The sequence below is a fragment of the Ranitomeya variabilis genome, chromosome 2, assembly GCF_051348905.1.
Source record: "Ranitomeya variabilis isolate aRanVar5 chromosome 2, aRanVar5.hap1, whole genome shotgun sequence".
Taxonomy (NCBI): domain Eukaryota; kingdom Metazoa; phylum Chordata; class Amphibia; order Anura; family Dendrobatidae; genus Ranitomeya; species Ranitomeya variabilis.
In genome coordinates this window covers 195,111,693-195,136,173 of record NC_135233.1, presented here as the reverse complement: position 1 = coordinate 195,136,173, position 24,481 = coordinate 195,111,693, and the positions used below count along the sequence as shown (strand labels likewise).

At 43.2% G+C, this 24,481-nt stretch overlaps 1 protein-coding gene across 2 annotated transcripts in view; it reads left to right on the top strand.

Annotated features, from left to right (window-relative positions):
* The window catches only part of FRMPD3 (FERM and PDZ domain containing 3), a 371,292-nt gene that overhangs the window by 284,527 nt on the left and 62,284 nt on the right, over positions 1–24,481 (top strand). For both annotated transcript variants that reach the window (XM_077283386.1, XM_077283387.1), the window contains 3 exons: positions 20,351–20,474; positions 20,553–20,642; positions 23,474–23,653. In XM_077283386.1, the coding sequence (XP_077139501.1) occupies positions 20,351–20,474; positions 20,553–20,642; positions 23,474–23,653 (394 nt within the window). The remainder of the gene's footprint in view (positions 1–20,350; positions 20,475–20,552; positions 20,643–23,473; positions 23,654–24,481) is intronic.

Below are 24,481 nucleotides of genomic sequence, written 5' to 3'. Positions count from 1 at the left end.
TCTCACAACCCAGTCTTGGACTGGAGAGCAATGTCTGTGTTGAGCTGGGGATGTAAGGGTATTCATGGGGACTTACCTTTGGTTGCTATTTCGTCGTCCATTCCCTCTGAAGTCCCTGAGTTCCTCTCTGATTATCAAGATGTCTTTGACGAACCCAAGCTTGGGTCGTTACCTCCGCACCGTGAGTGCGATTGTGCCATAGATTTGATACCGGGTTGTAAATATCCCAAGGGTCGTTTGTTTAATCTGTCTGTGCCGGAACATGCTGCTATGCGGGAATATATAAAGGAGTCTTTGGAAAAGGGACATATTCGTCCATCTTCTTCTCCCTTGGGAGCTGGGTTTTTCTTTGTCTCAAAAAAAGACGGCTCTTTGAGACCATGTATTGATTATCGGCTTCTGAATAAGATCACTGTTAAGTATCAATACCCATTGCCATTGCTTACTGATTTGTTTGCTCGTATAGAGGGTGCTAAGTGGTTCTCTAAAATTGATCTTCGTGGGGCGTATAATTTGGTGCGGATCAGGCAGGGGGATGAGTGGAAGACCGCATTTAATACGCCCGAGGGCCACTTTGAGTATTTGGTCATGCCTTTTGGTCTTTCTAATGCCCCTTCAGTTTTCCAGTCTTTTATGCATGATATTTTCCGCGATTTTCTGGATAAATTTATGATAATATATCTGGATGATATTCTGATTTTTTCTGATGACTGGGACTCTCATGTCCAGCAGGTCAGGAGAGTTTTTCAGGTTCTGCGGTCTAATTCTTTATGTGTGAAGGGGTCTAAGTGCGTTTTTGGGGTCCAGAAAATTTCCTTTTTGGGGTATATTTTTTCTCCCTCTTCCATTGAGATGGATCCCGTCAAGGTGCAAGCTATTTGTGACTGGACTCAGCCCTCCTCTCTTAAGGGTCTTCAGAGATTTTTGGGCTTTGCCAACTTTTACCGCCGATTTATTGCTGGTTTTTCGGATGTCGTTAAACCACTGACTGATTTGACCAGACAAGGCGCTGATGTTGCTAATTGGTCCCCTCATGCTGTAGAGGCCTTTCAGGAGCTTAAGCGCCGTTTTGCCTCTGCCCCTGTGTTGCGTCAGCCTGATGTGAATCTGCCTTTTCAGGTTGAGGTTGACGCTTCGGAGATCGGAGCTGGGGCAGTGTTGTCGCAGAAAGGTTCCGACTGCCCCGTCATTAGGCCTTGTGCCTTCTTTTCTCGCAAATTTTCGCCCGCAGAGCGGAATTATGATGTTGGGAATCGGGAGCTTTTGGCCATGAAGTGGGCGTTTGAGGAGTGGCGCCATTGGCTCGAGGGGGCTAGGCATCAGGTGGTGGTATTGACTGACCACAAAAATTTGATTTATCTTGAGACTGCCAGACGCCTGAATCCTAGACAGGCGCGCTGGTCTTTATTTTTTTCTCGCTTTAATTTTGTGGTGTCATACCTACCGGGTTCTAAGAATGTTAAGGCAGATGCCCTTTCTAGGAGTTTTGACCCGGACTCTCCTGGTAATTCTGAACCCACAGGTATCCTTAGGGAGGGAGTAATTTTGTCGGCCGTTTCTCCTGATCTGCGGCGGTCCTTGCAAGAGTTTCAGGCGGATAGACCGGATCGTTGTCCGCCTGATAGACTGTTTGTTCCGGATGATTGGACCAGCAGAGTCATCTCTGAGGTACATTCTTCTGCATTGGCAGGTCATCCCGGAATTTTTGGTACCAGGGATTTGGTGGCAAGATCCTTCTGGTGGCCTTCCCTGTCACGAGATGTGCGAGTCTTTGTGCAGTCATGTGACGTTTGTGCTCGGGCCAAGTCTTGTAGTTCTCGGGCTAGCGGACTGCTGTTGCCCTTGCCTATTCCTAAGAGGCCTTGGACACACATCTCGATGGATTTTATTTCAGATCTGCCTGTTTCCCAGAAGATGTCTGTCATCTGGGTGGTCTGTGACCGTTTCTCTAAAATGGTCCATTTGGTTCCTCTGCCCAAGTTGCCTTCTTCTTCTGAGTTGGTTCCTCTGTTTTTTCAGAATGTTGTCCGATTGCACGGTATTCCTGAGAATATTGTTTCTGACAGAGGTACCCAATTTGTGTCTAGATTTTGGCGGGCATTCTGTGCTAGGATGGGCATAGATTTGTCTTTTTCATCTGCTTTTCACCCTCAGACTAATGGCCAGACCGAGCGGACTAATCAGACCCTGGAGACATATCTGAGGTGTTTTGTCTCTGCTGACCAGGATGATTGGGTTGCTTTTTTGCCATTGGCAGAGTTCGCCCTCAATAATCGGGCCAGCTCTTCCACCTTGGTGTCCCCGTTTTTCTGTAATTCGGGGTTTCACCCTCGATTTTCCTCCGGTCAGGTGGAATCCTCGGATTGTCCTGGAGTGGATGCGGTGGTGGAGAGATTGCATCACATCTGGGGGCAGGTTATGGACAATTTGAAGTTGTCCCAGGAGAAGACTCAGCGTTTTGCCAACCGTCATCGTCGTGTTGGTTCTCGGCTTTGTGTTGGAGATTTGGTGTGGTTGTCTTCTCGTTTTGTCCCTATGAGGGTCTCTTCTCCTAAGTTTAAACCTCGGTTCATCGGCCCTTATAGAATATTGGAGATTCTTAATCCTGTTTCTTTCCGTTTGGACCTCCCTGCGTCCTTTTCCATTCATAACGTTTTTCATCGGTCGTTATTGCGCAGGTATGAGGTACCTGTGGTACCTTCAGTTGAGCCTCCTGCTCCGGTGTTGGTTGAGGGTGAGTTGGAGTACGTTGTGGAGAAAATTTTGGACTCTCGTGTTTCCAGACGGAGACTCCAGTATCTGGTCAACTGGAAGGGTTACGGCCAGGAGGATAATTCTTGGGTCAATGCATCTGATGTTCATGCTTCTGATCTTGTTCGTGCCTTCCATAGGGCTCATCCTGGTCGCCCTGGTGGATCTGGTGAGGGTTCGGTGCCCCCTCCTTGAGGGGGGGGTACTGTTGTGAATTTGGATTCTGGGCTCCCCCGGTGGCCGCTTGTGGAATTGGACTTGTCATCCTCTTTCCTGTTTCACCTGGTTCCATCAGTAGTGGGTGTCGCTATTTAAGCTCATTTCTCTGGTGGTTTCTTGCCGGTCAACAATGTTATCTGATGCCTCTCAGTGCTTGTTCCTGCTTCTAGACTACTACTAGATAAGTTGGACTTTTGTCCATGTTTTGTTTTGCCTATTTGTTCCAGTTCACAGCTGAAGTTTTGTTACTGTGTCTGGAAAGCTCTCGTTGATCAGGGATTGCTACTCTGGCGTTATGAGTTAATGCCAGAGTTTAAGGTAATCTCTGGATGGTGTTTTGTTAGTGTTTTTCTGCTGACCATGAAAGTATACTATCTGTCTTCTGCTATCTAGTAAGCGGACCTCAAATTTGCTAAGACTATTTTCCTGCTGCGTTTGTTGTTTCATCTGAACTCACCGTCATTATATGTGGGGGGCTACTGTCTTCTTTGGAATATTTCTCTAGAGGTGAGCCAGGTCTTATATTTCCCTCTGCTAGCTATTTAGGTCTTAGGCCAGAGCTGGGCATCTAGCGATAAATAGGAAATGCTACCTGGCTATTTCTAGTTGCGCGGCAGGCTTAGTTCATGGTCAGTATAGTTCCATCTTCCGAGAGCTTGTCCCTCTATAGGCTTGCTATGATCTCTGCCTGCAGAGATCATGATACCTTCTTGGTCAAATCCGTCAAAGGCTTAACAACGCCAGAAAAATTAGCTATGAAGCGACGGTAAAAATTAGCAAAACCCAAGAACTTCTGAAGACTCTTAACAGATGTAGGCTGCGTCCAGTCATGAATAGCCTGAACCTTGACTGGGTCCATCTCAATAGTAGAAGGAGAAAAAATGAAACCCAAAAAAGAAATCTTCTGGACTCCAAAAAGACATTTTGAGCCCTTCACAAATAAAGCATTGTCACGCAGGACCTGAAAGACCATACTGACCTGCTTAACATGAGACTCCCAATCATCCGAAAAAAACAGAATATCATCCAGATACACAATCATAAACTTATCCAGATATTCACGGAAGATGTCATGCATAAAGGACTGAAAGACTGAAGGAGCATTAGAAAGTCCAAAAGGCATCACCAAGTACTCAAAATGGCCTTCAGGTGTATTAAATGCAGTTTTCCATTCATCACCCTGTTTTATACGCACAAGGTTATACGCACCACGAAGATCTATCTTGGTGAACCAACTAGACCCCCTAATGCGAGCAAACAAATCAGTTAACAATGGCAAAGGATACTGAAATTTGACCGTGATTTTATTCAAAAGGCGATAATCAATACAGGGTCTCAGGGAACCATCCTTCTTAGCCACAAAAAAGAATCCTGCACCAAGAGGGGATGAGGACGGGCGAATATGTCCCTTCTCTAAAGACTCCTTTATATAACTCCGCATGGCAGCATGCTCCGGCACAGATAAATTGAAAAGTCGTCCCTTAGGAAACTTACTACCAGGAATCAAATTTATAGCACAATCACAGTCCCTATGAGGAGGTAGAGAATTGAGTTTGGGCTCCTCAAATACATCCTGGTAGTCTGACAAAAACGTAGGGACTTCAGAAGGAGTGGACAAAGCAATTGATACCACAGGAGCGTCACCATGAATTCCCTGACAACCCCAACTTGACACCGACATAGCTTTCCAATCCAGGACTGGATTATGAGTCTGCAACCATGGTAGACCCAACACGACGACATCGTGCAAATTATGCAGTACAAGAAAGCGAATCACCTCCTGATGAACAGGAGTCATGCACATGGTCACTTGTGTCCAGTACTGAGGTCTATTCGTAGCCAATGGTGTAGAATCAATTCCCCTTAGTGGAATAGGGAATTTTAAAGGCTCCAAATCAAAACCACAACGCCTGGCAAATGACCAATCCATCAGACTCAGGGCGGCACCTGAATCTACAAAAGCATTAACCGGGTAAGATGACAGGGCACAAATCAGGGTAACAGACAAAATGAACTTAGGCTGTAAAGTACCAATGGTGACAAATTTATCAACTTTTTTTTTGCGCTTAGAGCATGCTGAGATAACATGAGCCCACAACATGAGTCACCACAGTAAAAGCACAACCCATTTTGCCGTCTATAATTTTGCCGTTCACTTCTGGTCAGAATTCTGTCACATTGCATAGATTCAGGTGTCTGTTCAGAAGACACCGCCAAATGGTGCACAGGTTTGCGCTCCCGCAAACGCCGATCAATCTGAATGGCCAGAGTCATTGACTCATTCAGACCTGCAGGCATAGGGAACCCCACCATGACATTCTTAATGGCTTCAGAAAGACCTTCTCTGAAATTTGCAGCAAGGGCACACTCATTCCACTGAGTAAGCACCGACCATTTCCGAAATTTCTGGCAGTACACCTCTGCTTCATCTTGCCCCTGCGAGAGGGCCAATAACGTTTTTTCAGCCTGGTTCTCAAGATTAGGTTCCTCATAGAGCAATCCAAGGGCTAGAAAAAACGCATCTACACTAAGCAATGCAGGATCCCCTGGCGCCAATGCGAAGGCCCAATCTTGAGGGTCACAACGCAAAAAGGAAATGATAATCTTAACTTGCTGAACGGCATCACCAGAGGAACGAGGTTTCAAAGAAAGAAACAACTTACAATTGTTCCTAAAATTCAGGAACCTAGATCTATCTCCAGAAAACAACTCCGGAATAGGTATTCTAGGCTCTGACATAGGACTGTGAACAACAAAATCCTGAATACTTTGAACCCTAGCAGCAAGATGATCCAGACTGGAAGCCAAGCTCTGGACATGCATGTCAGCAGCTGAACTCAGAGCCACAGCAAGATTAAGAGGAGGATAGAAGCTAGCCACAGCAGCTAGACACACAGCAACAAAAAAAAAAAAAAAAAAAAAAATTTTCTCAAAGCTTCTTTTCTCCTGCTTCTGCCATGCATTTAACACTTTACGGGCCGCCTGTACTGTTATGATCCTTAGTGGCTGAAGATCACGAATAGACCAGCAAGTGAATAAACTAAGGACAAGCTCTAGGGAGATGGTAACTGGACTGATCGCAAATCTGAACCTATCCAACACAAATAGAGGTAGCCGGTGAACGTGCCTAAAAAAATTCCTAGACGTCTCGAGCCAGCCTGAGGAACTAGCTACCCCTAAAGAGAAACAAAGACCTCGCTTGCCTCCAGAGAAATAATCCCCAAAGATATAGAAGCCCCCAACAAATATTAACGGTGAAGTAAGAAGAAGGCACACACGTAGGGATGAAATCAGATTCAGCAAAAGAGGCCCACTAGTACTAGAAAGCAGAAAATAGAGCAGGGGTCTATGCGATCAATAAAAAACCCTTACAAAATATCCATCCTGAGATTTCAAGAACCCACGCACCAATGGTGTGTGGGGAGAAACTCAGTCCACTAGAGCATCCAGCAAGCGAGGGAATCACATTTTAGCAAGCTGGACAAGAAAACATGATAAACACTGCTGATCAAAAAATGAGCAAACAAAACTTAGCTTGTCCTGGATGGACTGGGAGCAAGGTAGTCAGAAGGAATCTGAGTAGCACTGATTACATCGACAGCCGGCAACAAGTGAAAGCAAAACAGAGCTATATAGGAACCTCCCAGAGGATAACGAACCAGGTGATAGCCAGAGACCAGCAGGATAACAAACAAAGCCACCAGGGGGAGCCCAAAGCAAAAGTCAAACCATACCACCAGTGACCACAAGAGGGAGCCTGAAAACAGAGTTCACAACACATACCCTGTGGACAGCGCTTGATTGGAGCCAATTTCATCCTCCAACAGGACAATGACCCAAAGCACACCTCCAAATTATGCAAGAACTATTTAGGGAAGAAGCCGGAAGCTGGTATTCTATCTGTAATGGTGTGGCCAGCGCAGTCACCAGATCTCAGCCCCATTGAGCTGTTGTGGGAGCAGATTGACCATATGGTGCACAAAAAGTGCCCATAAAGCCAAACCAACTTGTGGGAGGGGATTCTGGAAGTATTGGGTGAAATTTCTACAGATTACCTCCGCTAATTAACTGCTGGAATGCCAAAGGTCTGCAATGCTGTAATTGCTGCAAAGGGAGCATTCTCTGATGAAAGCAAAGATTGAAGGAGAAAATTATTATTTCAAATAAAAATCTTTTTTTTGAATCTTGTCAATGTCTGGACTAGATTTTAAATTCATTTGGCAACTCATTTGATTAATAAAAGTATGAGTTTTCATGGAAAACACATAATTGTCTGGGTGACCCTAAATTTTTGAAAGGTAATGTATGTATATATATACTGTATATATACAGGGCTTACTAATAGTGGTGGGCAAACCCCTGGATGTTTGCGTCTGTTGGGTTCGGCCGAACATTTAAAAACAGTTTGGATTGGGTACCAGAACAGTATCCGAACCCCTACCCCATTCACTAACATCCGTTGCTTGCCACGCTGTCATCTGCATGACAGATCGGCAAACACTGCCTCTGATCAGCAGTAAGATTATTACTGATTATAATTAGTGATCAGAGAGCTGTGGTTCCCACACTGTCAGAGGACAGCGTGAACCAGCAGCTATGACCGGCGGTAAAAAGTTTACCTCCGGTCATAAAGGTGTCAGCTGATTAGAGAATCCTATTCCCATCAGCCTACGCCTGCTGATGCTAATAACAGCAAGAGCAGGCACCACTGATGGGAGTATTCATCACCTGGTGTCTGTGCTATAAATAAATACATTTAAAAAAATTAAGTGAGGTCTGATCTAGTTTTGATAACCAAAATGGCAAAACTGACAGCTGCGGGCGGCAACCCTCAGCTGTCAGCTTTATCATGGCTCGTTATCAAGAATAGAGAGGTCCCCATGCTGTTTGTTAAAATTATTCAAATAAATTTAAAAAATGGTGTGGCATCCCCCCTTCATTTTTGACAACCAAGCTAAAGCAGACAGCTGGGGACTGGTATGCTGAGGCTGGTAAAGTGACATAGATATTTCCCACCCCCAGCCTAAAAAAATGGGAGCTAGAGTTAGGGGAGGTATTAGAATTAGAACTATGGGGAAATAGCATAAAGGAGGTTAAGAGAGTGTCATCGTGTATAAATCACGTGGAACAATTAAAGAAGACTCAAATGAGATGGTATCTATGCCCAGAGAGAATTGCAAAATTTAATCCGCAATCCTCCCATTTATGCTGGCGAGGATGTGGACAAGTAGGCAACCAGAGACATATCTGGTACTCGTGCCCGAGGCTTCTATCCTTTTGGGGCAGTGTGTTGAAGCTGATTATGGAGATTTCAGGGGTAACGGCACAAATTACACCCTCAATGGCGATTTTACACATTGGTTTGGAAATATTTCCTAAACAAATTAGAGGGTTGATATCACATATACTGATAGCAGCTCGAATATTGTTGGCTAGAAAATGGAAGGAGACCTTTCCTCCAACCCTAAAAGAGCTGACCGAAAAGCTGAATGTGAATTGTAAATATGAATTAATGTTGTCTCAGTCTCGCACTAGGAGAAAAAAGGTAGCAAAGATTTGGCAAACCTGGACAGCGAGTTAATACCATTTGTCCTAAAACAGTTGTTATAATATATATATATATATTTTTATTTCTTTATTTATTTATTTTTTTTATTTTTTTTTTGGTGTTGTAATTATAATTTGTATTGGAATATTTTATGTTTGTGTTGTTATGTGTTATCATTGAAAATAAAATAAACATTTAAAGGAAAAAAAAAAAAAAAAGCAGCCCGCAGCCACTCCTGAAAAGGCACATCTATTAGATGTGCCAGTTCTGGCACTTTGCGCGGCTCTTCCCACTTGCCCTGTGGTAGTGGCAAGTGGGGTTAATTTTTGTGGGATTGATGTCACCTTTGTATTGTCAGTTTACATCAAACTCACAGGTTAGAAAAGCATCTATAATCCATTACTAACCCCATAGTCATTTTTTAAACAAAAAAGACCCAAAGTAAAGTCCTTTATTTGAAATAAAAATTCACACCCTGTTCTTAACCTGTCAAGGAGAAACGTTACCCCTTGGATCCCGATCAGACGACTTTCAATCAGCCAAACCAGATCTCACACTTTGCCTTGACAAGGGGCAGTACTCCGAGACACAGTGTCTCCAAATTGAAATTCTGGTTTTGGCTTTTATCCTAAGACATGTGACAAGGCTCGTTAAAAGGTCGACATTGACTTTTAGGATTGCTACTTCCTATAGGTGGCACTAGAGTTCTAGTCCTCTTCCTCTCTGAAGAGACAATTTGCATATTAAGTCTCCTCATCTCGGCATGCTGCCCCTTTGATCCCAGTCAGATGCCTGTCACACAGGCAAACCATATCTCACAATTTGCACTGACGAAGGGCAGTACCCCAAAATGCAGTGTTTGCAAATTGAGATACTGATTTTGGCTTTTATCCTAAGTCATGTGACAAGGCTCATTAAAGGGTAGACATTGACTTTTAGTATCCCTGCTTCCGATAGGTGGCACTAGAGTTCTAGTCCTCTTCCTCTCTGAAGAGACAACTTTCACACCATGTTTTACAAATTTATTTAAAAATAACACAGTTACACTCGCCTTACGTCCATTCCATTGAAGCCCTTTTCACCTGTAAAAAATAGAAAATAATGAACAACAAAAATACTCACCATATGCCTTATCCACGATGCGCATGTCCCCTATAAAAAAGAAAAATAATAAACAACCACATTCCTCACCTGTCTAAAGTGCAGCTAATCTATACTGTCCTATGACGATTTGGATGATTTGAAGAGCAGTCACATCAGTGACTGCTCTCCCAGCCAGCCGCCACACACAGACCCCACATCATTTTAAAAAAAGTATTTATTTTTAGTGTAGATGCCAGCTGTTTACTCCTATCAGCGATGCCTGCTCTTGGTATTATTAGGGTCAGCATGCATAGGCTGATGGGAGAAAAACTCTCTGATCAGCTAACACCTTTGTGACCGGAGGTAAACTTTACCGCTGGTCACTGCTGCTGACACTCTGACCGGTGGTAATAATCTTATTGCTTTTCAGAGCCACCAGTGTTCCTTGATGTTCATGGTGCCAAATTCGAACAATAACACGGACATCCTGGAGAAGTCCGTGTTTGGGGTCTATGCCCGATCAGTAGGTGTTTGGTACGGACCCCAACCTTTACTGTTCGGGGTCACCCTTCACTACTTACTGATATATAAATGTTGTGGCCCTGCTGGCAGTGACATACCGTACATAGGTATCAGCAATTCGGATGGCTGTCTCATTAGCTGGATTCTTAATCTTAAAGGGGTTGTCCACTACTTTCAATTAACCCCCCAATGTATCCCCCCGGGGCCCCTGATGAATTGTGTAATTACCTTGCGTTGCCATTTTCACCTGTGAGCGGCGCTATTCCGGCGGCTGAGTCCAGGTCACGTGACCCCCAGGCTGCTGCAGCCGCTTATTTCCGCCGACGTCACGTCAATTTCCAGACTCTGGAAATTGACGTGACGTCAGTAGCAGGCGTCAGCCAGCCTCACAGTCAGCAGTCACTCATCAAGAGTGATTGGGCTGTGGGCGGGGCTGGTGGCTGCAGACCTGTGCTGGGGGCGGGTGGGGCTAGGCAGGGATGCGCGGGCGGGGCTAGGCAGGGATGATTGTGTGGGCGCCGGTGCTCTGCTGTCCGGCGCCGGTGCTCTGCGGTCCAGCGCCGATGCTGTGCGGGCCGGTGCTGTGCGGGCCGGCGCCGGTATGTGCTGGGGTCTGCTGGGGGGTGGTCTTTGGTGTGTGTGTGTGTGTCTCTGTGTGCAGGCATCGTCCGATGGGACTACAAGTCCCATCGGGCTCTGCCTGCTACAGTGACAGTGAGTGACACATTAGCCAATGATGGGACAGTAGTAGTTCCATCATCCGGCTAATGTGTTGAATGTAAAAATTAAATAAATAAATACACATATACAGTACATACATACATACATACAACACACACCATGTGACAACACCATGCAACATGCGACATGCAACATGCCACATACAGTACGTACATACATACAACATACATACAGACATACAGTACATATAACATAGAGTACATGCTCACCATCACTTGTCACCTTGATCCCCGAAGCCATTGTCATCTGTAAAAAATATTAAAATAATAAACAACCAATATACTCCCTGATCCGCAGAAATCCAATTAAAACGAGTGTCCCTCGACGATCTCCCGTGGAGAGCAGGAGCATCTGCTGATGCGACTGCTCTCCAGGGGCTCCAGGAACACAATGATGGAAGGTATCCTTACACAATGTATTCCTCACAATGTATTCCTACGCCCCTGTGAGAAAATAGTCCCTAGTCTCACTTTATGGCATTGCTGTATGAGAAATTGTATGCAGCTTTTTGCCATAAAGTAAGACTTTGAACTTTAGTAACCTCAGTGATGCACTGCAGGAGCCATTGTCTCCTGTCAGTGTGTCACTGAGGGTCCTATAGAGCAGTGACATCACCCGATGTCACTGTTCTATAAGGTGAAACAAAACACGTGAGCACAGCCGCTAAGGTGCACGGGTAGGTTCCCAAACCATATACGTGAATATACAAAGAACCCGGCACTCAACTTAAACTGAGAATTTTTTATTCTGTAGTACGAGCAAAACGTTTCGGCCTGGTCTGGCCTTCGTCAGTTACGTACTATGAGAGAACTGAGAATCCACTCAGTAAGTCTGTTGGATATGTAGTTAAACACTGGAGGATTATGTCCGTTGTGAAAAGAAAAGAGGAAGCAGCACATCTGAATGCTGGTGCAGTGCGGGTCCTGACGCGGTGTCCACCGCTGTCGGCGAGATGCCCGAGGGTGGCATCCGTCGCGATCCGTCACTAACTGTCTATGGGTAAAAAAACGCATCCTGCGAGCACATTTGCAGGATCCTTTCCCAAAAAGATGGATTGCTAAAAACACAAGTGTGAAAGTAGCCTTAGGCTGCTTTCACACTAGCATCGGTAAGAGGCCGTCGCGCTGCGTCGCTAATAAAAGTCTATGGAGAAAAAACGCATCCTGCAGACAACTTTGCAGGACGCGTTTTTTCTCCACAACGACGCATTGCGACGTGCAGTGCACGAAGCTAGTGTGAAAGAGGCCTTAGAAACATCGGCCTTTCTATTATATATCTATGGATATATCTATCCATAGATATATTTAATGATATATCTATAGATACATAGATGTATAGATACATATCCATATATTTGGCTGCTTTCACACATCAGGTTTTTGCCGTGAGGCACAATCCGGCGAGTTTTGAAAAAAACGGATCCATTTTTTTCCGCCGGATCCGTTTTTTTCTCATAGAGTTGTATTAGCACCGGATTGCGCCTGATGGCCACACGTTTCATCCGTTTTTTGCTGGATTTGTCAAAAAAGCTGTTTCCGCCGGATGGAAAACACATACAGAGGAACGTTTTTTCTGTCCGGCGAAAAAATGCACAGCGATGGATCCGGCAAAAAAAGTATGAAACTGAGCTTTGAAATGATGAATCCGGCCTTGGAATCCGTTTTTTCATGCATGTTTCCATTCAAATCATGCACATTTTCTGTTTATTTACTTATTTCCAAAAACGGCATTAAAACCGCGCATAAACCGCACCAAAAAAAGCATCAAAACTGCACCAAAAACTGCATCAAAACTGCACCAAAAACTGCATCAAAACCTGGTGCAGTTTTGCAGTTTTGGTGCTGTTTTGATGCAGTTTTTGGTGCGGTTTTGATGCAGTTCTTGGTGCATTTTTCATGCAGTTCTTGGTGTGGTTTTGGTGCAGTTTTGATGCAGTTTTTGGTGCGGTTTTGGTGCAGTGTTGATGCAATTTTGGTGCGGTTTTGATGCAGTTTTGATGCATTTTTTTCAGTTTTGATGCGTTTTTTATGCAGTTTTTTGCACGGTTTTGATGCATTTTTTAATTCGCTTTTGGTGCCGTTTTTGCACGGTTTTTAGGCGTTTTTGGTGCGTTTTTGAAAGCTACATAAAGATGTATTATTGAACAAAAGAAAAAGATTTGTGATGTCATTATTGTCCAACCTCCTCTTTTACATTTGTCCAACCCACACTCCATTAAACACACAGATAGACAGATAGATGATAGATGAAATGGATAGACAGATCTACATATAGATAGTTCTATAGATGCATACATCTATCTATTCATATATCTATCTGTAGATGTGTCTGGATAGATATATCTATTGATAGATGTATGGATAGCATAGGGTGTGTGTCCACTGTCCGGATTACATCCGAATGAGCTGCAGATTGGATGCTGCGTACTTGTAGTCCCATCGGATGATGCCTGTACACACACCCCAAAAGACCCCCTGCACAGCCCCGCACACACCTGAACAGTCCCGCACACACCCGAACAGCCCCGCACACACACGAACAGTCCCGCACAGGGCTGTACACATCTGAACAGTCCCGCACACATCCGAGCAGCCCGCAGACCCCGCACACACCTGAACAGTCCCGCACACATCCGAGCAGCCCGCAGACCCCGCACACACCTGAACAGTCCCGCACAGCGCCGCACACACACGAACAGCCCACAGACCCCGCACACACCTGAACAGTCCCGCACAGCGCCGCACACATCTGAACAGCCCGCAGACCCCGCCCGCACACACATACACGCACACCGTCACCGCCCACACACTTCCCTCCTCCCGAGCTGCAGCGTTTCTCGGACCCACATCCGCAGCAAAACTGCAGATCTTTTTTACATCTGTGGTTTTGCTGTGGATGTGCCCGACTCAATGAAAGTCTAAAGGTGCAGAAACGCTGCAGTTCCACACAAAAGAAGTGACATGCTGCGAGAAAAAAAAGCTGTGTTTCGGTGCGGCTTTTTCTGCAGCATGTGCACAACAAGTCTGCGGCTCCCATAGACTTACATTGGTTGTGCACTACACTGCGGATTTGATGCAATTCAGTGCGGCAAAAAAAGCTGCGGATCTGCAATCAGATCCGCAATGTGTGCACACAGCCTTAGCATTTAGTGAACCTAGCAAAAAAGCCAAGCAAAAAACAAGTGTGGGACTGCACTTTTTTTGCAATTTCATTGCACTTTGAATTTTTTTCACATTTTCTGTTGTTACACGACATGGTAAAACCAATGATGTCGTTCAAAAGTAGAACTTGTCCCGCAAAAGATAAGCCCTCACATGGCCATATTGACGGAAAAATTAAGGCTCTGGAAAGAAGGGGAGCGATAAACGAAAAAAGCTCCAGGGGTGAAGGGGTTTAGAAACATTGATATGGATATATCTATGGAAATAGACCTAGATATATCTATCTATCTATCTATCTAAAATAGTAAAAAAGGAACAGCACACTGGTATAACTTATCTCAGGGTGCAGAGCCTCCAGGCAATCCGTCCACTGGTCGTCCACATTCAGTATAGATCAAAAGAAGAGGCAGCACTCCATTTTCAAAAAAAGGTGCAGGATTTATTCAAACCCACATGTCTGTGCGACGTTTCAGCTCTACTGAGCTTTTCTCAAGGCTTGAGAAAAGCTCAGTAGAGCTGAAACGTCGCACAGACATGTGGGTTTGAATAAATCCTGCACCTTTTTTTGAAAATGGAGTGCTGCCTCTTCTTTTGATCTATATCTATCTATCTATCTATCTATCTATCTATCTATCTATCTATCTATCTATCTATCTATCTATCATCTATCTATCCATCTATCCATCTATCTATCCAGAGGAGGTTGGACAGAAATTACATCACAAATCTTTTTGAAGATAGAGGAGGGAGGGGTTGGGGTGTGTTTTGGAGTGGGTGTGCCAGGTGCAGAGTTACAGGCGAGTGCAATGCATCATGGAACTTGTAGTATTAGAGGACAGTAAGTCAGGAGAAAGGAAGTTGTCGATTAACCCCATGAGAGCTTGATCCAGCACTAAAGATGTGCTGCTACAGCATGATAAAAGGTAATATTGCTAAAATAAACACAGTACATGTTTTCAGTGGCACATAATGGCAAGATTTATGAAAAAAAAAAGGTTATAGTAGTGGACAACTTCTTTAAGCCCTCTGTACATACAGTATGTTCTGCGCTGAATCAACATTTCCACTCAGCGGTTCACTAGAATGGTGGATAGAAACCGGTGGAGGAACTGATCCCATTATTTGACGTGTGTTCTTTCACGCTTGTCTGGTCCATCAGTTGTTACGCCAGACAGGTCCTGGTCTGATGAATGGATCATAATGTTTGATGGAGCATTTGACCACTGCTGGGGATTGAAATGGTGGAAAAGCCATCAGTCGTGAACGTGTTGAGCAATTTAGGCTGATAAAACTGAGCCTGACATGTGAACCCAGCCTCAGCCTACGTTCACACATTGCATTTTGGCAACGTTCTTTAATGAAAATTAAAAGCTGCTTTTCACAGTATCAGCAAAAGCTGTGAGATTTCAGAAATGTCATGTGCACACTTCTTTTTCCTGACTGAATTGGAAAACTGCAACTTTTTGAAATCTGCAGCATGGCAATTCTTTCAAAGTTTTTGCAGCATTTTTCACATATGGAAAGTAAAGAGAAAGTGCAATAACGCATTTTTGCATCGGTTTTGGTGAATAAAACCAACGTTATTAAACATGCACTGTAGATAAATCCAACAAATAATCTGCACCAAAAACGTTGCAAAAATTGCTCCAAAAATGCCCAAAATTGGCAGCATTTTTAATGCCAAGAGATCAGATTTTGGCTGCTGACAAAGAAAATTGCTGCAAAAACGCAACATGTGAGCATAGCCTTACCCCGTCTGAGCTTTTTTTCTTAAGCTGGATGCATATAAGTTCAATAGTTCTTGAACCTGATGCAACTCAACTGGATCACAACTGCTAGCAAAATTGCTGAAAAAAATGCATAAAAAATGCAGCAGTTGTCATCAGGCTTTCTCCCCATTTCACTCCCAATCATTGGTCTGAGATTGGGGATGAGACTTTCATAAAATTATAATGAAAATATGCAGAATAGGAAGCAGAGTGTCCGGTGTGAGGTTATGGGTAAGAAAATGCTTGATTTAGTGGCTCTTTTGCCAAAAAAGCGTTCTGCAAACAAGTGTCCACATACCTATTATTTGTCATTGAGGAAAAAATTGGTGGCAAATGGTGGAAAAAAACTTCAAGTATTTTATCTGTGAAAACAACTGATCATGACGCACCATATTATTGTCCACCGAGCAAACGTACCGTATGTTATTTTAACTAATGCACTTAAACAGTAGTTTGTCACACTGCCAACAAGTCTAATGGCACATCAGAAGAGAGACATTCTGGGATTGTCTCTCATGATCGTGAATGTAAGGGTAAACGATGGTTTCTAACAGGAGTCTATTCATGCACATTTTTCTTTGATTATTTTAAAGAATCCTTACCAAATACGTTTGTGCTAAAATCGCCTGTGTAAGGTCACGTTCAGGCCGGCCTCACACTCAGCGTATGTAAATACGGTCCGTTTTTTACGGCCGTAATACGCAGAAAAGTCCCCAAAATAGTGATCCGTATGTCATCTGTAGGCAGGGTGTGTCAGCGTATTTTGCGCATGGCATCCTCCGTATGTAATCCGTATGGCACCCATACTGCGATATTTTCTCGCAGGCTTGCAAAACCGACATCTAATGGATTTATGTGCTCAAATGTTCGTTAAAACATATATACAGTATATATATATGTATATATATATATATATATATGTCATTGAGACACATATATATACACTCACTGGCCACTTTATTAGGTACACCTGTCCAACTTCTTGTTAACACTTAATTTCTAATCAGCCAATCACATGGCGGCAACTCAGTGCATTTAGGCATGTAGACATGGTCAAGACAATCTCCTGCAGTTCAAACCGAGCATCAGTATGGGGAAGAAAGGTGATTTGAGTGCCTTTGAACGTGGCATGGTTGTTGGTGCCAGAAGGGCTGGTCTGAGTATTTCAGAAACTGCTGATCTACTGGGATTTTCACGCACAACCATCTCTAGGGTTTACAGAGAATGGTCCGAAAAAGAAAAAAAATCCAGTGAGCGGCAGTTCTGTGGGCGGAAATGCCTTGTTGATGCCAGAGGTCAGAGGAGAATGGGCAGACTGGTTCGAGCTGATAGAAAGGCAACAGTGACTCAAATCGCCACCCGTTACAACCAAGGTAGGCCTAAGAGCATCTCTGAACGCACAGTGCGTCGAACTTTGAGGCAGATGGGCTACAGCAGCAGAAGACCACACCGGGTACCACTCCTTTCAGCTAAGAACAGGAAACTGAGGCTACAATTTGTACAAGCTCATCGAAATTGGACAGTAGAAGATTGGAAAAACGTTGCTTGGTCTGATGAGTCTCGATTTCTGCTGCGACATTCGGATGGTAGGGTCAGAATGGCATAAACAACATGAAAGCATGGATCCATCCTGCCTTGTATGGAGCATCTTTGGGATGTGCAGCCGACAAATCTGCGGCAACTGTGTGATGCCATCATGTCAATATGGACCAAAATCTCTGAGGAATGCTTCCGGCACCTTGTTGAATCTATGCCACGAAGAATTGAGGCAGTTCTGAAGGCAAAAGGGGGTCCAACCCATTACTAGCATGGTGTACCTAATAAAGTGGCCGGTGAGTGTATATTCTGAATTTATATTTAATTCAGCGCGATGTATGTGAAAAGCCGGTAATTCAATTGCCGGCTTTTCATTTCTCCTTCCCAAACCCGACATGATATGAGACATGGTTTACATACAGTAAACCATCTCATATCCCTTTTTTGCATATTCCACACTACTAATGTTAGTAGTGTGTATGTGCAAAATTTGGGCGCTGTAGCTTGTAAAGTAAAGGGTTAAATGACGGAAAAAATTGGCGTGGGCTCCCGCGCAATTTTCTCCGCCAGAGTGGTAAAGCCAGTGACTGTGTGCAGATATTAATAGCTAGGAGAGGGTCCATGGTTATTGGCCCCCCCCCCCTGGCTACAAACATCTGCCCCCAGCCACCCCAGAAAAGGCACATCTGGAAGATGCGCCTATTCTGGCACTTGGCCACTCTCTTCCCACTCCCGTGTAGCGGTGGGATATGGGGTAATGAAGGGTTAATGTCACCTTGCTATTGTAAGGTGACATTAAGCCAGATTAATAATGGAGAGGCGTCAATTATGTCACCTATCCATTATTAATCCAATTGTATGAAAGGGTTAAAAAAACACACATTATTAAAAAGTATTTAAATGAAATAAACACACAGGTTGTTTTAATATTTTATTGCTCTCTCAATCCACCTGAAGACCCTCGCTCTGAAAAATAATAAACCAACAATATACATACCTTCTGATGATCTGTCACGTCCCATGAAGTAAATCCATCTGAAGGGGTTAAATCATTTTACAGCCAGGAGCTGTGCTAATGCACCCGCTCGTGCCTGTAAACCCCGGGTACTGAAAGGAAAGCTGGGTGATCTGTACTTACATTGAGTCGCGGTGAGGCGCCCTCTGCTGGATGTCCTCATGAACTGGAGCCTTGGAAAAGTTCCCACGCTCGAGTTCATATGAGTTCATCCAGCAGAGGGTGCCTCACCGCGACTCAATGTAAGTACAGATCACCCAGCTTTCCTTTCAGTACCCGGGGTTTACAGGCACGAGCGAGTGCTTTAGCACAGCTCCTGGCTGTAAAATGATTTAACCCCTTCAGATGGATTTACTTCGTGGGACGTGACAGATCATCAGAAGGTATGTATATTGTATATTGAATTTTTTTCCACCATTTAACCCTCTTATTTTAGCAGCTACAGCACCCAAATTTGGGACATACACACTACTAACATTAGTAGTGTGGAATATGCAAAAAAAAGGGATATGAGATGGTTTACTGTATGTAAACCATGTCTCATATCCTGTCGGGTTTGTGAAGGAGAAATGAAAAGCCGGCAATTGAATTACCGGCTTTTAGGCGCTGAATTAAATATAAATACAGTATATATATATATATATATATATATATATATATACATGTATATATATGTGTCTCAATGACATATATATATATATATATATATATATATATATATATATATATATATATATATAGACTGTATATATATTTTAATGATCATTTGAGCTGAAAAATCCATTAGATGTCGGTTTTGCAAGCCTGCGAGAAAATATCGCAGTACGGATGCCATACGGATTACATACGGAGGATGCCATTCGCAAAATACGCTGCCACACCCTGCCTACGGATGACATACGGATCACTATTTTGGGAACATTTCTGCGTATTACGGCCGTAAAATACGGACCGTATTTTCATACGCTGAGTGTGACGCCGGCCTTAGAGTATGTGTGTGTATTTCTGTGTGTGTCTACATGTGTGTGTATATGAGTATCTCTGTATATTTGTTTGTATTTGTGTGTTTGTATTTGAGTAGATGTGTATGTTTGTGTGTTTGTGTGTATATACATATGTGTCTGTATATATTTATGTGTGTGTATATATGCGTGTGTGTATATATATATATATATATATATATATATATATGTGTGTGTTAGTGTATATATGCGTATGTGTGTGTTTGGGTGGGTTTGTGTATGTGTGTGTATATATACATATGTATGTGTTTGGGTGTGTGTGTATATATATGTGTGTGGGTGGATGTATATATACATATATGTGTTTGGGTGGGTGTGTATATATATGTGTGTTTGGGTGGGGGTGTATATACTGTATGTGTTTGTATATATATGTGTGTTTGGGTGGGTGTGTGTATATGTGTGTTTGGGTGTGTGTGTGTGTATATATATGTGTGTTTGGGTGGGTGGATGTATATATATGTGTGTTCGGGTGGGTGTGTGTATATATATGTGTTTGGGTGGGTGTGTATATATATATATGTGTGTTTGGGTGGGTGTGTGTATATATATATGTGTGTGTTTGGGTGGGTGGGTGTATATATTTGTGTGTGTTTGGGTGTGTGTGTATGTATATATATATATATATATGTGCGTGTGTTTGGGTGGGTGTGTATATATGTGTGTTTGGGTGGGTGTGTATATATGTGTTTGAGTGGGTGTGTGTGTATATATATGTGTTTGGGTGGGTGTGTGTATATATATGTGTGTGTTTTTAGTGGGTGTGTGTATATGTGTGTTTGGGTGGGTGTGTATATATATGTGTGTTTGAGTGGGTGTGTATATATATATATATATATATATATATGTGTGTGTTTGGGTGGGTGGGTGTACATATGTGTTTGGGTGGGTGGGTATATATATATGTGCGTGTAGTGACAAATCAAGATAACAAGTGTAAGGAGGCTTGTCTTAATCAATCTTCTCCTCTTGTGTTCCTTTAGGAAAGAGTGGGGCTTGGAACCTTTCCTTCCTCCATCCCTCTTACAGGTTTATAAAGAAAAATCTCTCCGTAAAGCATTGGCACAACATCTGAAAATCCACCAAAACCAATTATCCGGCAACAAGGTAAGGGATCTAATGAACAATCATTGTGTGGGCGTTTCACTGATGGACGTGTAACGGTGTACCTTCTCATTCACACAGATGTCTATCATCCAAGCCAAGCTGCGTTACCTTCGTATCCTCAATGAGCTGCCAACATTTGCTGGTGTCCTCTTCAACACCGTCGCCATGGTAACACACAGCCTCCACTATGTCCACAGATGCCATGCAGATTGTCTTTAAGTCTACATATTGTACCAACAAAAAATAATTAGTCCAACAAGAACGTCTGTTAAGATTTTGAGATGAAGATAGAGTTTGCGTAATTTGATTAATATATTGAATAGGAGGAAAACGGCCCTAAATGTCCCAGTGGCTACAGTCTGATTCATTGTAATGGTGATGCTTTTCAATTTCCTCCTAACTCATACAGTAGCTGCATGTAAGAAAAGCAGTGAATATGTGGCATTGTTGTTGCATCATGGATGGAGGAGAATAAACTGTGTTCGGTCTCTTTCACACGTCCTGATGTTTACGGTACGAGAAAAACCAGTACCGGTGCTGTCCGTGTGTTACATAAGTGTGGCATCTGTGTGCCACATGTGTGCCATGTACCGGCGCCTGAGAAAAGCTGTACAGGAACTGGGTGCTGAAGGCAGCTCTCATCATTGTCGCTTGGACTCCCTGAGGTCAGTGTAACCATGTGACAATGATGGGAGTTATAGTCCACACCTACTGTGTACATCGTGAATAAAATAAATAACAAAAACAAATGGTGTGGCCTCACGCATAATTTTCATAACCAGCAGAGGGAAAGTCGACCGCTGGGGGCTGATGTTAAAAATCTGGGAAAGGGGCCAATATCCCAAAAGGTTCCAAGGCTATTAATAACAGTTCACAGCTGTATACTAAGCCATTACAAGTTAGTTTACAGGGGACCCTAGAAAATAAATGACATAGAGTCCCCCTATAATTTCTAACCAGCAAAAGCTAAACAGACAGCTGTGGGCTGATATTAATAGCCTGGAAGGGGCCAAGGATATTGTCCCCCTCCCAGGCTAAGAATATCAGAACTCAGCCACCCCAGAAGTGGTGCATCCATAAGATCTGTGCACCAAATATGGATCTTAGTCTCGCTCTTCCCACTTGTCTGGTGCATTGGCATTGAACAAGGTAAATAAAAAAAAACAATTGTGGAATTGCACTTTTTCCTGCTTTCCAGTGCATTGCAATATAAAAAGGAATGGTGTCAATAAAAAATACAACTTGTCCTGCAAAAAACATGGCCTTATATATAGACCGAAAAATAAAAAAGTTATTAGTCTTGGAAGAAGGAGAGAAAAATACAAAAATGAAAAATAGAAAATAGCCCAGTCATGAATGGGTCAATCCATTATCAACAAGCTCCAAACATGTATGGAAAGCTGAGCCCACTCCATTTACGGCAGATGATGGCTGCTATTAAGCCATCATCTGCCTCTAATAGTCGGAAGTGGAGCAGATTTCCAACAGTGACATTTGTAGGGAGCGGCCCTAGGAAAGGGACGCGCTGTTCTAACCACCCATTCGTCATACACATGCAGTGGGCAGAGGGGTAGCCGTGGCCGAGGTGAGCATCATATCTGGGATATGATGTTTTATTCCAGAGAAATCCATTGTTTTTCTTAGTATGTAAATGAGCTATTCAGATCTCTGGGCCGGACATATATGCCACTGACCTCCATGAAAATATACACAGCTTAGATTCCCTTTGACATTGACAGGCTGGATAACGCACTACATTAAAAACATGAATACAGGTTATTATCTATGAGATCAAAGGATCACATGTTAAAGTCACCTTCTGGAACTACAAAATGCTTAAAACAAGAAAAATGATATAAAGTGTTTCAAACAGTTAATGTACAGGGTGGGCAATTTTATGGATACACCTAAATAAAATGGGAATGGTTGGTGATATCAGCTTCCTGTTTGTGGCACATTAGTATATGGGAGGGGAGAAACTTTTCAAGATGGGTGGTGACCATGGCGGCCATTTTGAAGTTGGACATTTTGGATCTAACTTTATTTTTTTCAATGGGAAGAGGGTCATGTGACACATCAAACGTATTGGGAATTTCACAAGAAAAACAATGGTGTGCTTGGTTTTAATGTAACTTTATTCTTTCATGAGTTATTTACAAGTTTATAACCACTTATAAAATGTGTTCAAAGTGCTGCCCATTGTGTTGGATTGTCAATGCAACCCTCTTCTCCCACTCTTGACACACTGATAGCAACACCGCAGAAGAAATGCTAGCACAGGCTTCCAGTATCCGTTGTTTCGGTGCTGCACATCTCGTATCTTCACAGCATAGACAATTGCCTTCAGATGACTCCAAAGATAAAAGTCTAAGGGTGTCAGATCGGGAAACCTTGGTGGCCATTTAACTGGCCCACGACGACCAATCCACTTTCCAGAAAACTGTTCATGTAGGAACGCTCGGACCTGAAACCCTTAATATGGTGCACCATCATAATTTGTATCATTGCATGTAAAGTTTCTGCGTTGGGAATATTTGTCAGTTTAAGAAAGGCTTCATCTGAAGCTCCTCTGGAGTCATTTAATATGCTCTTACTGACTCCCTGCAGAGAAAAACTTTTTTGTTTTTTTTCTATGTCAGTAGTCCAAGTCTACTCTTACATGTGCCCATTCTACGCAGTATTAGGGTTCATCTATACCCGCTGTCCTTTACGGTGGATTCACTCTGGACTTCAGATGAAGATTTACTAGAATTCTGGCACATTTAGCTTGATAACTCTCCCTTATTGGGGTCTGGCTTTCCTAAGCTGTCCTACTTTCAGACAATTGTAAAATGCAGCAAATTTATCGTTGAGGTTCATGATAGATGATAAATTAGGAGCATCTTTAGACTCAATAGTTGTCTTGATTTGATCCAATACTTGTACCAAATATGTTGAACTTCTTTATCTTTCCCCATCTTATGTCCTATGTACTTTATATTGTATTATTTTAATCTCAGGATGAAAAAACTGCTGCAACCACGCTTCTTGTTGGTCCCCGCCATGGAATCAGTCATGTCATTGATCTGAAGACCAATCTCACTACAGTACTCTTTGAATTCAGTCAAGTTACAAAAGTCCAGTTGTTCCGAGAATCCCAAGGAGTGGCACGTGTTGAGACAAGTGTAACGGACACAAAGGTAAAAAGAAACTGTGATAGACATGCTGCATTCAATTTCCACAGCATTTCCAGTATAATCAGGAGCGGATGTACTGTTTATCTGTAGCAGCCATAGTGACTGTTATGGGGCCCAGGACGACAGACAACGACTCTTTCTTGGTGACAGTGAGTTCAGGGCAGGAGAGAAAGCTGAACCGCACATGCATAGGTCACTCCATGTGTCAGATCCTGAAAAAGAAAACTATGGTAAAGGGCAGCAGGCTAGGAGATCAAAGGTCCTAATTAGCTATAAGAGCATTCCATGATGTCACAGCCATCTGCAAGGAAATAGAAAATGTGGAAGATACCGTTGTGTTCATGAGTAAAACTGATTGTTGTTGCCTTCCAAGCTGTGTGTATGTCTATGTAGCAGTGCAGTGTGTGAATGTATGCTTCAGAGCTGTGTGTGTATGCAGCAGTGTTGTGTGATTGTATGTATGCTGTAGAGCTGTGTGTGTATGCAGCAGTGTTGTGATGTTATGTATGTATGCTGCAGAGCTGTGTGTGTATGCAGCAGTGTTGTGTGATTGTATGTATGCTGTAGAGCTGTGTGTGTATGCAGCAGTGTTGTGATGTTATGTATGTATGCTGCAGAGCTGTGTGTGTATGCAGCAGTGTTGTGTGATTGTATGTATGCTGTAGAGCTGTGTGTGTATGCAGCAGTGTTGTGTGATGTTATGTATGTATGCTGCAGAGCTGTGTGTGTATGCAGCAGTGTTGTGTGATTGTATGTATGCTGTAGAGCTGTGTGTGTATGCAGCAGTGTTGTGTGATTGTATGTATGCTGCAGAGCTGTGTGTATCTGTGC